The sequence below is a fragment of the Plectropomus leopardus genome, chromosome 13 (genome assembly GCF_008729295.1).
Source record: "Plectropomus leopardus isolate mb chromosome 13, YSFRI_Pleo_2.0, whole genome shotgun sequence".
NCBI lineage: Eukaryota > Metazoa > Chordata > Actinopteri > Perciformes > Serranidae > Plectropomus > Plectropomus leopardus.
In genome coordinates, this window is record NC_056475.1 from 23,369,116 (window position 1) to 23,386,375 (window position 17,260).

At 40.8% G+C, this 17,260-nt stretch overlaps 1 protein-coding gene across 3 annotated transcripts in view; it reads left to right on the top strand.

Moving 5' to 3' along the window:
- The first annotated feature begins 456 nt into the window (after window positions 1-456).
- The window catches only part of ltbp3 (latent transforming growth factor beta binding protein 3), a 40,836-nt gene continuing 24,032 nt past the window's right edge, over window positions 457-17,260 (top strand). Inside the window, exon 1 of one of the 3 annotated variants that reach the window (XM_042498944.1) lies at window positions 457-1,155. In XM_042498944.1, the coding sequence (XP_042354878.1) occupies window positions 918-1,155 (238 nt within the window). In that variant the 5' untranslated portion in view covers window positions 457-917. The remainder of the gene's footprint in view (window positions 1,156-17,260) is intronic. The other 2 variants (XM_042498943.1, XM_042498942.1) reach the window with 2 other exon arrangements.

Genomic DNA, 17,260 nt, shown 5'->3' on the forward strand with positions numbered 1-17,260 from the left:
CTGCCGCTCTTGATTTGGGACTTGAGTTTAAAGGCCTAAGACTTAGCCTACTTGTGACTTGCAAAACAATGACTTGGTCCCACGTCTGATGTCTGAAACTTGGAGGACTCTTTATTGACATATCAACACCAAGCTGAACAAACAGAAAAAAACAATATATTTTCTAAAAATAATCTAGAGACAATCCAGGTCTATGTGCAGGGGCTGTCATTAATACGGAGTTGTTGCTGATTTATCAGTCTCCACAGCTCAGTCACAGGCTCATTTTTAATACTTTTAACATCAGGCACTAACCAAACACAAAGGTGCGATGAATTACATGTCAGTATTTTTTTTATTCTCAGAGTGACACCCACAGCTGTGCAGCTCTGATCTGCAGAGAGGGCTCTGTGCGGGGGCAGCAGAGGAGAGCAGAGGAGAGCAGAGGAGGGGGTGTCAGGGAGAAATAACCAACAAGGAAACCACTTTCAGCTTTGCTCCTGCACCGCCTGGCTGGCCCGCAGCCAGCTTTCTCCAGAGAGGGTTGGCTCACCCCTTCTCCTCTCCTCCCTTCTTTCTCTCCCAAACCCACATACGCACTCTCTCCAACTCTCCAAAGCAGCAGGCGAGAAGAAGAAGAAGGAAGAGCGACAAAAGCGAGGGCAACTTCTGAAAACACAACAGCAACGAGGGCAACAAGAAACTTCTCAAAGATGTCAAACGTGTCGGTTTTGCAGACGGATCACTTGGGAACGCGAGGGGAGTGATTTTTTTTTTTTCCTGAAGGAGAAAACAGGAGGGGAGGACGCGCTTTTTTCCGCCGTATGAGACGTCAAAAGTCTGCCTCTGTTAAACAAAGCTTCTGATCTGGAGCTGAAGCCGTCAGCTGGTGATTTAATGTCCCCGGGTCTCTGTGGAGGGCAGTGAAGGATGCCAGGATGCCCACTCTGATCTCCCATCTGCTTGTCATCTGGCTGAGCGTCCACAGGCTGGTGTGGTGCACGGAGCGCTCCTCCACACGGGAGCGCTTCAAGGTGGTCATCGCTCCTCTCATCTGCAAGCGGATCTGCCTGAAGGGCCAGTGTCAGGATACCTGCGAGCAGGGCAACAACACCACGCTGATCGCCGAGAACGGCCAGGCGGCCGACACGCTCATCGGACAGGGCTTCAGGGTCGGTGAGTGAAACAATGCTGTTTATTTACGAGGGGATATAATTAGGCCACTGCGATTAACTATTAGTGCTGCTCTGACCTCTGGGTTTATACTTTCTCCTCTGCGGAGCTTTGTGGGGGTGACGGGGTTTCGTGCGCAGAGATGGACTGTTTATGGGGTTATCTGGAAATATTTTGTATGATAAAAGTTACACAGGTCATCAAGATAATCAAACTTCTCTAGAACTGTAACTTTCTATCGCATTCATCAGTATTTTAGGCATTATTGTAGGAAAATAACTTTTTTTTAATGGTTAAACTAGACAATACTAGGGCAACTTTCTATGAAACTCCATAAAATGCTTAATAAAAAAATGTTACTTCTAGGCAGTGGTGGAAAAAGTAACTACTTAATTAAGTAAAAATGGAAACTTTTGCTCCATTCCAAGGAAAAGTCCTGCATTTAGGTTCTTACTTCAGTGCAGCTGTAGATCCATTTAGGCCTAAGTTTCATAAGTTTCAAAAGCGAAAGTACTGCCAATACAGATAATCCCCTTTCAGCAACTTTCAGTGTTAAACCTGAGCAAATTGGTTTGATTTCCTTTAAAACATTTGAAGAGGGGAATGAAAAGTTGAACAAGAAATGGCCCTAATATTAGTAAAAAAAAAAAAAATAGTAAACAAAATTAAAATTATCTAAAAATAACCCCCACCCCCACCCCCCCCCCACCAACATAAACAACAACAAAAAATAAAAATTACCTCAAGAAGGTACTAAAAAAATTAAATACATTTTCTCTCTATAACATAATTTTAAATATATGATCAAGCTTCCTGGACATTTTCCACATTTTTTTTTACTTTCTAATATCTAAAAATCCACTAAAGCACTACTTTGTGATGGAGTATTTGTACTCTATTTGATTATTTTGAATTTAAAAGACTTTTTAACTTTACTCCACGATATTACAGAGTTAAGATTTGTTACTTTTTACTCAAAATCTGACAGCTGTAGTTATGAGTTATTTTCAAGGTAAAGAGTCATATATAAAACATCCTTAAATCTGTAAAAATATGACATATTTCATGATTTCACCATATGTTTTATATATGACTCTTTACCTTGAAAGTAACTCATAACTACAGCTGTCAGATTTTGAGTAAAAAGTAACAAATCTTAACTCTGTAATATCGTGGAGTAAAGTTAAAAAGTCTTTTAAATTCAAAATAATCAAATAGAGTACAAATACTCCATCACAAAGTAGTGCTTTAGTGGGCTATAGTACACGGCAAGTATGACTGATTCATTCAGGCCTTATTTTCCTTAAAAGGGTCCTATCTTCTTTATAGCTTACATCAATTTGACACCAGCTGCTCAGAACCACTATGAATACATGTCATTAAGATTCATGTCAAGCTGGTATAAACTCTGCTCCGCAAATAAATAGGTGGCTAAGGCGAGGTGAGCCAGGTTTACCCTCCACTGCAGCGCTGGAAAATGTTTCCATGTTACACTTTAATTACTGAGGCATGGCTCATTACATAGCATATAAATGTACTCTTAAGATCTATATACTCCCCCCTGACTGCAGTGTCTGGTTGGCATGAGTGGAGCCTTTCTGCACTGTATCAGATCAGCTGTGGTTAGACGTGGAGCCTCATAGTCTCCAGCTCAGGACTGCATTTCACTGCTCCTCTTTGCTCTCACTCGCTTTGTGTTGAGAATAAGATATTAAACAAGAAAACTGAGGGTAGATTTATTGTCTGAGCTGTTCAGCTTTGATGAGAAAAATAAGCTTCTTCTTACCAACATTTCTGTCATTTCTCTCTTTGTATCAGCAGATGGTAATTATTAGCCACTTTATCCCCTTTTCATCAAAATAATGAAAATTCATGTGTAGCACAAGTCTAAAATAATAAATTATAGATAACAGCTATGGTTCAGAGCCAGCTTAATGTGATGCAACAGATTCACATTTCTGTTGACATCACGTTGGCACCAGCAGCATCTTCCCGTCGGTTCAGTTTTAGCAAGAAATAAAGCACAGTAAACTAAAGCAATCCTCAAAACTCACACCGTGTAACTTAAAAACCCCTACTTTTTCTCCTAAATTCTTAATGGTGGTTTTGTTTAGAGTATACCAGTCAATCTGGAGGTTTACACACATGTTTGTGTGAATGGATTATAAAGGAGAAGGTAAGATCCAGGACTAATGAATGAAAAATGTGTCTTATACTCTTTTTCCACCCAAATTGGTGCATGTTCGCAGTTTTTAAAAAACTGGAAACCTGTTAAAAAAGGCAAAAGACTGCTTTCCCATTGCCAGTAGACCAGAGGAATATGCCGTCCTGTTTTTTGTACTGTTGTCTCATGTTCAAAGTCACAAACAGCCAGAAAGCCAGTTAGTAAATGGTAGCAGCCTGGAGGCCAGTGAAAAGGTCACGGTGGTTGCCTGTTTTTTTTTTTATCTCTTACATATTCAGTGTCTCTCTCAAACTTGGTGCCAGCTACATTTTGAAAGATGTCTGAGCACTGCTTGGACGGAGACGGATGGTATTATTGTATTATAATTGCCTATAGGAGCCGATTGAAGGTGGAGCAAATAAATACCTGTTAATACTGCAGAGTCAAATATCCCAGGGGTGAGTGCTGATTGTAACCTGTCCCATTAATATAAAATCCAGATGTAAATAGTTTATTTGTCCAGTGGGTAAGGGGCTTTAAGCAATGCTTAAGCAACTTTACATTCATCTATAGCCATTGAGGAAATTGGTAAGAACTAGAAGGGCACTCGGATAGCGCAGTCCTCCACCTGGGCCAAATGCCCTTTCTAACAAAGTTAACAAAAGCGAAAAAAAATGTTTCTGTATCCACCGTGTGATTCAGACTCACTCCGAAATTTAGTGAGTTTTTCTTTGTCCCATGCTACACACTTTCGCAAAGTTCTATAATCCTGCTGACAAACAGTCAAACTGAACTGATATCAAAACCTCCTCTGCAGAGGTAAGAAGTCATGACAAACCTATTGTCTATAAGTTGAGGGCTGTAGTGCCTCTTGGAGTTGGTCACACAGATGTAGCCTCTCCAGCTGTTTTTATCAGTTTGCCCATGTGGAAGTAAGCCGTCTGGATTTAATCGAGGTCAAGTGAATCCTACTTGTAGCGCCTTGACAGTATTGTTCCTCCTTGACACCACATAGAGTCAGAGAGTTGGCTCAGCCACCGGTCCCCCCACTTCTCCCCGATTTCTCTGTGTTGCGTCACGTTTTGGAGCTTCTGTGTCAAATAATTCAGGAGAGACGTTTAAGATTCCTGGAATACCTCCTGATGCTTCACATTTGGTCCAGATAGTGAAGCGCTACAGTCACCTGTCTCCTGGGTATCACAGTCAAAGTATCCGAAAAGATCTTAAGTGAGTGTATGAGTTTTTGTGGCAGAGGGTTCAGCTCGGAGAGGAGACGTGTGTTGTTCAGTGCGAGGGCTGGAATGTGGGGTGGACAAGTGGAAATTTCTCTCTCCCGTGTTAAAACGGCCATGGCTGTAGCAGCAACAATATGAAGACTTTTCCATATTTGAGCTGTCGTGACATCAGCACAGCGAGGCCCAATCTGAGTCACCCTTTCCTCAAAAGAAACAAAGTTCTTGCCAGTTTGTGGAGAATACATTTTAGTGCATGTGCTTCAATATGTTCAAGGATTTTCACAGTCTATGAAGTTATTGTCTGAATTCAGGTGGAATTTGGTGGACATGCAGGCTGAGGACCAAGAAGGAGTCAGGATAAGTGGAGATCTGGATCTGGGATTTCTGCCAACTGATGAATAATTTTTATGGCCATTACGTTGAAAGTAATAGAGAGAGAAAGTTCATTGTGCAGGTTAACATGATAAAGTGAAGAAACTGGGAACACTGCTGTTATATACATCTTCCCTGGAAACTCATATTTTAACGAAATAAATAAATGTAACCTGAAATTTAAGTCGCATGAATGATATCCCAGAGTTTAGCAGCTGTAGAGAAAAGTGGAAAACATGTTAGTGTTGGCCGAGGTTTGAGCTTCCAATGGGTTTTTTCTTATACATTGTTTACTTTGTCTGAGAGGCTGTCCAAAAACCCAAAGCAATCAATTTACAGTGATATGAAAATACAAATAAATGCCAGATTTTATGTCTTACTAACAAAATGTTAGTGATATTTTCAGTCGTGCTGGCAGTGTGGCTTTGTGGGTGGCAAATCTGTCTCTTGGTCAGTCGGTCAGTCCACCTCTTTGGTCCAGACCACAGACTGTATAATAATGATGAATGACATGACAGCTCCTCAAAAGTGAGGCCAAAACATCTCGAGGCTGCAGGTCATAAACCCTGCGCCCTCCATGTTACTGAATGTGACATGGGCCAAACTAAAAAATCAAAGTACATGTCAAAGATGGTTTCTGTCATTTTAGGTAGTTCTTATCATGCTGCTGAATGTAGAAGTGTTTTTCTGCAAAATTTAATTATAACTAGGTTCTTATGAGAAATAAAAACGGTGTGACGCCATGATGGACAGCTGTAACTGCCAATTGGTGTGCTTGCCATAAATGGTGCTGCTTGCGATTGGTTTGATGGCACAAACTTGATGCCGATATTGAACTTGATATCGATCGCAGATTCTGGCTCCTAATGACGTCACTAGCAGCGCAAGATGACCGTGGCCGTATATGGAATATTTGGCTTCATTTTTGTAAATTTGGAGGAAGTGGAGACATGTTTTACATCTTTATGTACAGTCTATGTCAGAAAGCGAAACTTGTTCTTACTTTAAGTTTTAAGTCTTACTTCTGATTGTTAAAGGATTCCAAGGACCACTTCCTAAATAAATGATAAAAAAAAAAGTAGGGGTTGACAGATATTGGTTTTTCTGGGCTGATACTGATGCAAATTATTAGTACTTAATGAGACCGATAACAGAAATTTGGAACCGATATGCATTTACCATGAAATATCTCTGTCGAAATTTAGAAAAAACTCTAACGCAAAACTTTGTTTAAATGCCTTCAGCAAATGTGTAATCAAAAGTTTCAGCATCATACAGCAAGTTCCCTGCACCTTTTTTTTGGTAAAGTTTGGTGAAAATTTAACTTAAAAAATAAATGAATAAAATTAACGCCCTGAGGTTTTACAAAGGTAAAAGTTCCTCCAATGCTGATATTTTCTTTGCTTGTATTACAGACTACCTTCCCTGGAGCTCTTTTGCACTTCATGTACACAGACAGTCAGAGGTTATGGAACATCTGTCCTGGTTAAATAAGTAGCTGTCAGACTTAGTGCTGCTCTATTTAATTTACAGTGTATGGCTATGTAGTCATCTTCTATGCAATCATTATTTAACACATTTTCTCTAATCTCTAGTGCACTGCAACTTATACAAACTTTCTCATTAATTGGTGAACACTAACTTGAAATAACCTATTTAATCTGCATAATGTTACTGCAGTGATGGTAAAATATACCAGATATGATCTGCTCATATGTTTCCAGGGAACTCACGTGTCATTAATAGATCTATATTTCACTGCACACTTCCTAAAACTGATGAAAGCACGGAAACTTGAAAGCCTCCCAGGCATGTTGGCAGGCAAAGAAAAGTTGGCGTTTACAGCCCGATATGCCTTTTTTTTTTTCTTGGATCCAACATCGTATCTATGTAAGTCGTCATCGGGTTCTGTGGGGGCGCAGGCACCGTTTATGTCAGGAAAAAGAATGAGTGCATCTTGAAGCGTTTGAGAACGGCTGCAAGTTCCATTTGTAAATCGCAAAATTGTAAAAACCTTGAATGAACCTTTGCAGTGCGTGTCTTCTTCCATATCTGGAAGACCTGTGGACCTGTTTACTAGCAGATGAGGACTGTCTTTGTAATTATCTCTGTGTGTTTGGCTGACAAAATGTCCAGTCGCCAACTTATTTTAGTTTTTTTTATTTCGTCTCAGCATGTAAAAGCTTGGTGTAAATTGCAGGATAGGGAAAAAAAAGAGAAGGTTAGGGTATTTTTGCCATTTGGAGACTGAGTGTTTTTGTTAATGTGAGTGCATTTGCCTCACAATTTGTCCACTTTAAAAATAAGAGTTAGATGAACAAAGATATACTTTCAAAATAAAGTGGATATCTAAGAAATAAGTATCTGTACACATGCCTTGGTTGTACATTTTTCCAACAAGAATTAGTCCTTTTTTTATGCTGTTGCTAGCACAGAAGCATCCCATCTATCAGCCTCACTGACAGCAACTGCTCGGCCCCCAGACAGCCCTCTGTCTCCCCTTTGCATCTCACCAGCATCTCCTTTTTATCAGGCCTCCAGGCGTCCAGGCTACTCTAGATTCTCATCTTTTTTCTGGAATAACTAAAAGCGAGGGGCCTCATGTTGCACAGGAAGTGGTCTTATCATATCCCGGTCTGGACTTGTCTCCCCTAAAATGGGAATCATGAGAAAGTGGATATGGCTATTTCAGTATTTCCCATGAGGTTCTTTATTTAGAGTAAAGTGACAGTAGTAGCTCTGTGGTTTGTTTTGGTTTTTCCTTGGCATGGGTCAGAGGTCCATGGGAGCCTGAAAATGAAGACAAGTCAGTCAAATACAGTCGACAGACGTTTTTTCTTTCTTTCTATTTAGGAGGTGAGTTTATTTTACCTTTCAAAGCCCTCTGCTCTTCCCCACACACTCCTTTTTTCTCTTGTGCCAAACCTTGGAGAAAGCGGTCTAACACGAGCAACCAAAAACCTGCAGCACTCCGTCTTTTTGCCACAGGTTGGACTGAATTCAGAGGCGAAGCTGGGCACGGCTCCCACGCTCACACCCTCTCAAACACAAACACATGTGTATGGGAGGGTCAGACACATTCATTTGCAGCTTATTAATTGTGAACGTTTCTTCCTTTTGATGACATGCCCATTTATCGCGTGTGTTTGCAAGCTGATCATCGCCTCTTGTCAAGCGTGTGTTTTAAAGGAATACTTCATCCCCCAAATGCCATTTGTATATCAATTACCACCTCATCTAAGACTGACATATGAAGAAAACTTTGTCTTTCTTGCATGCCTCCATAGGGAATGAAAAGTCCAAAAAACAAAGAAAATTCATGATAAATTGAACTCTTACACGACTCCTGCAGTATAATCCAAGTCTCATTTATCCGGTCGTATGCTCAGTACTTCCAAACAGACAGCCCTTTCTGAGGAGGAGCTGAATGGAAAACCAGACTCCAATGATAAAAGCAGTAATTTTACCTCGCATAACATGGGAGCTGCTGGTCTACTGCGGCCTCAGTCACTATAAAGGGTTAGCTCAGGTTCACCAAAATATCACAATAACACAAACAAAGTAACAGATCAAGACATCGATGGACCAGCAGCTTTCACATGTAACAATGAAAAATTACTGTTTTTATCGATGGCTGTGAAGAAGCATAAATAAGTTTAACTTTCAGTTCAGGTCCCTGTCGGCAAGAGCTGTCTGAGAAGTGCTGAGCATACATCTTGATAAATGAGACTTCGATTATTTTGAACAAGTTGTGTGAGAGTTTGTAAACTGATATTTTGATATAGTCTTCTTGTTGTTAATTGTGGACCCCTGTGACTTCAATTTATCAAAAATTGTTTAATTCTTTGCTCACTGTGGAGGCTTGTGAGAAAGCAAAGTTTTCTTCCTAAAGTCAGTGTAACACTGGGTGAGAAGGTGATATGCAAATGTTTTTTTTGGGGGGGGGTAAAGTATTCCTTTAATATATATAGATGCACATTCTGTCACCTCTCCCTGTCTATTTATGCATGTTGGGTAAATAACACATGAGGTTATTTGGGGTCTGCTGCACTCATCAACCTTTTACCACTGTTTTGCAAACATTATCACTATGTGGAACTTTCACAGATGCTATAAAAGGTTGCATCAATGTGAACATACTGTTATATATTATATTTATTAATAGATTAGATCTTTTCGGTCATTTTAAAAAAGAACACCCTGTCACCCTCCTATTCACAGCAGTCTGCAGGTGAAATCTTGAAAACTTGATCTCTCCCAACTTCAAAGCAGTCTGACGGCCCAACAGTGTGATAGATTTATGGAAACTTGTTAAAATGGTTAAATCCCCAGTCAGGATTTGCAGCACAACCTTCATTCAGAAGGAAAATCAAAATGATGTGAGTGGGAGTTTCCCGTGAAATCAGACTCCTCAGTGTCATCACTTTCTGTCAAAAGAGCAACAAATTAAGTTCAGAAAACAAAGCAGCAATTAGGTGGTTTTTTTATTACGTCACAAGGGAACAGTGTATATTTGCATGTGTGTGTGTGTGTGTGTGTGTGCCTGACTGTGTTTGGTGCTCGGGAGCAAAGTGTACTGAACCCAGCTCAAACAAACAGCCTTCTTTGCCATCTTTAACACTCTCCTCCCATTTGCTTAGCGAGGGGGAGAAACGGAGCAGTTATTTAAAGCCCCACAGAGGAATGCAAGCACTAGGGACTGCACCCACACCGTGCAGGACCCTGAAGCTGTAGCGATTAGCCAGGGTAAACAGAATAACACGGCCTTTGCCAGCGCTGCCTGCCGCCATGGCCCGAGACTGTGCAGCCTGCAGTCGTTACCTGCCACGCGCTCCACTGCTGAGTATCCCGCAGGGCAGGTATCTGACATAATCTCAGCAGAGCACTGTCAGCACTCCTCTACCTGCCTGCCCTCCGGTCCCTATAGCCGAGTCCTTTAGACAGTCATTATATGACATCATCCCTATTGGTGCCAAGATCCTGTCTGACTCTCTGGCTCTCTTTCCACAAACATCTCTGCCAGGAGGGAGTGACAGGGCAACGCTGGCTCCGTGCCCACCCAAGAGCTATAGAAACCACATAGCATAGTTCCATGACATGTGAAAATCACATTGTGCAAGGCCGAGTTTGATTTAGATTTCGATAATTGCAAGCCTCCTCACTCAGATCTGATCCTCCTGATAATGGCCGCTCCTCAGGAGGAGTCTGCTCATCGTCATAGTGTGGTTGCTGTTAAGCTCAACAAACTGTTGTTTTAGGCGTGCTGTGAGAGGTAATGAATGCCTTTGGTGACAGTGGTGGACTCTGGCAAAGGCCAGCTCCATTGTTTGGATAGCTGAGGGCCGCTCCGAGTTTCTGGGGGTTGACAGAGCGCAGAGAGTTCTGCCGGGGGAGGAGGAATGCGTACGCAGGTTTGTGTTTTCAAAAGGCAGTGATTATGTCATTTACTCCCTAAGTCTGGCTCAGCTGCAGTCTGACCCACTTCATGCGTCGCTCTTTCTCCCTCGGTGTGGTATGTGGTCTCACAGTGCCAGTCGATGGTAGGTGTATTTTGGGGATGCGGTTTCCTGCTTTGGAGCTGATGGTAAAGGGAAGCACGTCATATGATGGTAGCCATTCTCTTTTTAAACATTGGCTCAGGTGGCAACTGGGTTTACCGTTATGGGACCCCGTGGTGTTTAGTCATGGCTCTCTCAGGTCATTAGAGATGGTTGGATAGAATTAACATCAAAGGATACTCTTGGAAATATGTTTTTATACTAGATAAAATAAATCTTCGGAAAAATGACATTTAATGAAAGGATGAGTGATGTGAAGTGGTGGCTCATTGTGCTGAATCCACTGAGAATGAACAACAAACACTGTAGCTCTATGCAGTTCTGCTGCTTGTAACTGATTGTTTTTGTTTTCCTGGCTGGACACTGAAAGTATGTTTGAGCCTGACTACTCCTATACCTAGGAGGGGGTATCGTTTAAAAAATTACGATACAAGTACCAGTACTTGTACCCTTAAATGAATACCGACATAGTTCTTCATTCATGAAAGCATTCTGTTTTGTAAAATGCTACCAGACATCGCAGGCTTGTAGTATAGCCACACTTTTGAGTGTTTTAGTGGCATCTCAGCATGCTGAACTGCCAACTCTGCCAGTTACACTCTGTTCAACTTCACAAAACCGAAGGCTGTAGTCTATGGGTTGTAGCTGCTGTGGTAGTGGGGCAATAACGTTGCATTAAATTAAAAAACGCTTGTGGTGATGGTCTGTGAGCAAAACCACAGAAATAGGGTTTTTTGATGCAGGTACAAAAGGGATAGATTGTAGGAATTGTTTGACTGGAGACGTATCAATACTATTTGTGCCAGGTAATTCTGGTTGATACCTTAAAGCAGGGATACTCAAATTGCTTTGCCCCGGGGGCCACTTTTGCAAAGTGACTGGAGGCCTTTGTTGGAGGTTCAGCGGATCCTCCCCTGGCACTTTTTTTCTTCTTTCGATTCTTTTTCTAATAAGCAAGCTCAGTTTTGATGCTTTTTCTGGCACCTTATTTTCCATCAAAATACAAAAAAACAAATGAATCAATTTATCTTTATTATGAATTAGAAAAAGGTCAGTGGGCCACCTGCCAGGTTTGGCCTTCAAGCCATAAGTTGAGTATCATTGCCTTAAAAGTGCTGAGTACTGTTACCCAGCACCGCTTATACCCCATGATATCACATAATAGGTAGCCAATTCCAGGAAAAAAGCTCAGAAAAGTTATTTTACACACCTAGCACAAAAAGGCAGGACTGAAACCAACTCTCTTCAAATTAGATAAGAGGAATGAAACCACTTACCTGTCTGGAAATGGTTTGTGTAGCGTTGCATAAACTCTAGGTAACAAGGTAACAAAATGAGTGATATGATGATAAAGATTAATTATGCGCTTACAGGCATGCTAAAAAGCTGCAAGAGATTGGAAATATTATATAAAAATAAACTTGTTTATACGCTTAAATGTGTGAGAATCTCCTTTGTTGAAGCTGCAGTGTGTAGTGTTTGGTTATGGGACAGTGTCTTTTAGATGTTTTCATCTGCTTCATGCAACATAGTCACTTTATAACAATGAGAAAACTCCACCAATCGAAAACTACTCATTGTGGTATCACCATGCGTATTTCTGTATCAGCTGACAGGAAAATGATCGCACATTGACCAAAAAGTGTTGTGGCGTCCGTCTTTAAACCCCAGAGTGGTTTGATTCAGTCTGGGACTGATTCATAGTGAAAGTGACTCAGTGTGATTTTTGTGTCTGATTCTTGCAGACTTAGCAAATTGTTACCAGAATATGACTGTGTTCAAAGAAAAGTTGTATCGTCAGTATGGGGAGAGATGATGTGTGCAGTAGCTCTCAGTTCAGTGAGCTGGGGAACTTTTGAAATGTGGTTTGTAGGGCTGTAATTTGTTGTTTTTGTGCTGGGAGGGTGCGGCTGTGGAGAGGACGCCGTGGAGGGAGGGGGGCTGGAGATGCGTCATCCCCAGACAGACAGGAGTGAGTGGGTGGTCACAGGGCACTGAGAGGGCAACCTTTCCTCTCTTTGTCTCTTTGTTTCTTTCTATTTGTAATTACACACATGTACAGTACATGCCTGTACAGATGACTTAAATTTTCCCAGTTATTACCCGTAATTTAGTTTATATAAAAAAAGTGTGTCTGTCTTTATGTTTTCATGGACATACATGGTGTCTATTTTGGCCTGTTAGTTACACCAGGCTTGCTTACTTAGCAGTTAAGGAATGCACAGTATGTTTTTCTTTAAAGGAAAAAAAAAGTGTCTGGGAATCATAATAATCCCCTGAAACGTCACATTACTTTTTAGTCTCTGGATTTTACATCTCTGCCTCAATAAGCTTCATTCCCCCACTTTACCATATATATGATATACAGTATGACAAAGATATGTTTCCTCTGCCATCCCATGCTGTGAGGAGGTCTGTGTTTCTCCTTATGGAGTGAATCATGACATTATAAAGAAGGAGCTCTCACTCGTATGACACATGACACACTCTGATGGGAAGAGCTTGAGGACAAAGACTATTTTCCCTTCTACTTTTTCTCCTTGTTTTTCACTTCAGTTTCACTCTTAAAGTTGGAGTTAGAGCTGCATGGGAAAATGACACGCTTCCTGAATGTCTTGGAACATACCTGCAACTAGGCCAACGTTCAGTATGAAATTATGTTTCAAAGCCATGACAGCAATAGATTCAGTGAACCTTGAATGCTCTCTTAATTAAAGGTTCAGTGTGTAGGATTTAGGGAGATATATTGGAAGAAATGGAATATATACATATATAGCCCCAATGCCAAAATGTTGGACGCTGTGTAAAACATAGCTAAAAAACGGATGCAATAATTTGCAAATCCTTTTTGATGTACATTCAGTTGAATACAATACAGACAAGATATTTAATGTTTACACGGATAGACTTTAATGTATCACTCATTCTGAGTTTGATGCCTGCAACATGTTCCAGAAAAGTTGGGACAGGGGTCTGTTTATGACCTTGTGACATTATCTTTTCTTTTACCACCACTTAGTAAGCATTAAGTGTTAAAGTTTCAAAGGTGAAATTCTTTCCCATTATGCTAAATGTACAACTTAAGTCGCTCAACAATCCAAGGTCTCTGATGTCATATTTTGTGTTTCACATTGCGCCTCACATTTCAATGGGAGAAAGGTCTTGACTGCAGGCAGGCCAGTGTAGTACCTGCACTATTTTACTACACAGCCACGCTGCTGCGACACACGCAGAATGTGACTTGCTGGAATAAGCAGAGAAGTCTCTGAAAAGACATCATGTGGATGGCAGCATATGTTGCTCCAAAACCTGTGTGTACCTTTCAGCATTCATTGTAACCTCACAGATGTGCAAGTTAACCATGGCATGGGCACTAACACACTCCCCATACTATCATGCATGTTTTCCCTTTTTGCATCAGCCATTGTAGTTAGCAGCCCCTCTAGCATCGGAAAACACTGATATTTTCAACGTCAAACTGCTTTATTAAGTGTCTTTATTGGTCTAAATCACCTGGTTCATGAAGAGGATAATTTGTCTCCTGTTATTAATCTCCTGACACTGAACACTTATGGAATCCAAAGCAGGGGTTCACACTTGGCACAGGAGAGAAGTTTTAGCTGGTTGCAATCTGCAATCCTCACTGCTAGATGCCTCTAAATCCCATACAGAGCTCCTCTGACTGAAACCATACACGGTGAAAATGTAGCCAAACATTTAATGTTATTGATTCACTACTTTAAATATATATACTTTGGATATTAAGCTTCAGAGTTTCCATTCCAAAGCAAAAATGACATGTACCTTTTTGTTTTCTAAATAAAAAGTACAAATTTCATGTAATAAAAAACAAAACAAAAAAAACACCTCACATAATGTTAATAAGTTGTCACAGAAAAATAATATATGGATAACCACATTTTTGACAAAAATGTCAGATAGAAGCTTATAATTCTAAGCTGATAATGTGGAAAATAAGATTTATGATAAGTTACACGCCATAAATATACCTCTCCCCAAGTCCCTCTCCCCATTCAGACTGTTCTTGCTTAGCATTCATTCAGACCACCAAATAACTCTTAGGTGCGTTTGATTTTTAATAACACACCACCTCTAGTCTCAGGAATGTGTTAGATCCATAAAGACAAAGGCGTGGTGCAAAACAGAGGGAGGCTGCCTCTGAGACACTAAGCTAACTGACGATGAGATTCAATAGGCGATTTCGCATCATAAATCCTGCTAATGAACTCTGAGGTGATGATTTAAAGGGAAAGTCCGCTGGAAAGTAAAATCTGTGTTATGATCTCAGCTTTGTGCTCTTTTCAGTATGTTATGTGGTGCAGTCACCCGACCACAGAGGCTCTACAGGAGACAGTACACCCTCCACTTAATAGCTCTTTCTTTCTCTCTCTCTCTCACACACACACACACACACGAATGAACACACCCATTCACATATAAGATCTGCAGAAAACATTAGCCAGTGCGTTGCCAGTGAGGTTCAAGCTTAAATGAAGGGGGCAGATGTGAAGGAGGACAGCCTGCGAACAGATTGTTATTATAACAAACAAATGATTCAGTCCTCCTGGAGCTCTGAAGACAAACACGAGACACCTAATTTTAACAGGATCCAATAATCAGGATAATACAGGCATGGCGTGCAGTTGTGATACCACCTGTTGTTGAGAGCTTTAGTTTGATTGAATAAACTGAAGGGGAGTTTCGGGAACTACTTTTCTATTTGAGGTTTTATTATGGCTCAAATTGGCAAGATGCTAGTTAGCACCAAAGAACATGTTAATTGGAACATGATGAAAGAAAACACATAAAGTCAGTGACAAAAATAACTTAGATTATTGATTTACTAGATATCTGTGAAGCAGCTTGTCTGAACATCTGGGGCATATTTGATAATCCAGTTTTGGGTTTATGATGAAACTAGAGACTTTACAAAGTTTTGTTTTGTTAGAGCTGAACTTAAGTTTTTTGACTAAAAAAATCTTGATAACTTTCCCCCCAACTCCCAAAATGAAAAGTATGTTAAAGATCAGTGATGTTGTATACAACAACAGAGTGCCTTATGTACTATTTTACAACATTTACAGTCACATCGTACAATTAAATGGGACAGAAATATATAAAAATCAGTTGTTATAGTACTGGTTATAGGTGCTGTATGCTATGAAAGTGCAATGTCAGCTCTAGATTTCTTATGAATGAGTTATGAATGGTTTTTGCACATTTCATAGCCTATACATTATGACTGTTGTTGAGTATGTTCCATTTGGTGAAGAGTGCATCATGAGTTGTTTGAAACTCTAAACTCAAAGTTTAGGATTTCTGATTTGACCAGGGACTTGCTTGCAAAGAGCCCCCCTTGAGCAACTCTTAATGTCATATAATACTTCTGTAAAGTGCACATTTTAGATTTGTCATAAAGAGGGAAAAAGTATCAGATTGGCGCTGTGCTGGCAGATATCTTGAGTTGGATTAGAATCTGTATCTATCAAGACTGTAGAAAGAGGTTGCAGCTGTGAATTGTAGACTTTGCATGTCATCACACTGGGTTTATTTTGCAACAGAGCTCATTCTCACAGCCACACCCATGAAATATTAGCCAAATCTGGAAAACGATTCCTGTCCTTTCCTTTGTGTTCATTAGTGTGGCATTGACCCTGACTGTGCTACATCAGAGGTGCCGCTCTTATTCAGACACCTTCCCAGCCAGACGGGGCCTCAGTCCAGACTTTCCCTGCTCTATGTTGTCTCCCTGCTCTCTGTGGTTTCAGATTGTGTAATCGCTTTTGGAAAGAGGTTCTTTTCCTTACTTTCTGTGTCTGCAATACCAATTTTCATCCCCCGCATCTTTCCCAGTTTCCTCTCATTCTAAATCCAGCACCGAGGCGAAATCTGAACCGTGGAAACTGGAGTCGAGTTTTCTGTCTTCTACAGTCTGGGCTGCTCACCTTCTTTTTCTTGCCATGCCGGAGCCTTCCAGCTCCACTCTGCATGTTGCTGCCTGCACTCAGTCCCAGTGGTTAAAGACCACTGTCACATGGTGTGAGGTAGTGGAAGGCTGCTGATGAAGTTGCTTCAGATTAAAAATTTTACCCCGCCAGTCGGGTTGTTTCATTGAAGCCATTCAGTTTTTGTGCCAGACTTTCACTATGTGAGGATGTCCCTGCTGTGTTTAAAGTGATCTAGTCCCCCAATTACGCCACAGCCCAGACTCCCTGGCAGTCCACACCTAATTACTTCCATGTGTGCGCACTTGGCTCGGCAGCAGAAAGAGGCCTCCTCTCCTCTCTCCTCCTCTCCTCTCCTCTCCTGGATAAAACGATATTACGGATGTGGGAGAGATGATGGATTTGAAGAAAGCCTTTAACCCTCGATGTGTGGCAATGTGTTGGCAAGGAGGAACAGGAGTGTTGCTGTGCACTGAATGAACAACAGTAGTGATGAGCATTTATGCTGTGTATTTGACAAGGAGGTTATGATTAGATTAGATGTATAAGTGCTGAGAAAACACGGTGAAAGAGTTGAGAAATGTTTTGACTGTAACCATAGTACAAGATGGAGAAATGTAAACTGAACATTGACAATTAGGAAAATTAAATGTGTTATTGAATTAAAATGTTACAATCTAGAACTATCAAGTACTCAAGCTGACCTCAAATGCTTGGTCAGTCTTAGTCTTGTTTGGCTTCTTTCATCAGATGCAGGGCCTTGATTTGTTATAAATGAATCTGCCTATATTTGGTCTATAAAATTTCACTAGT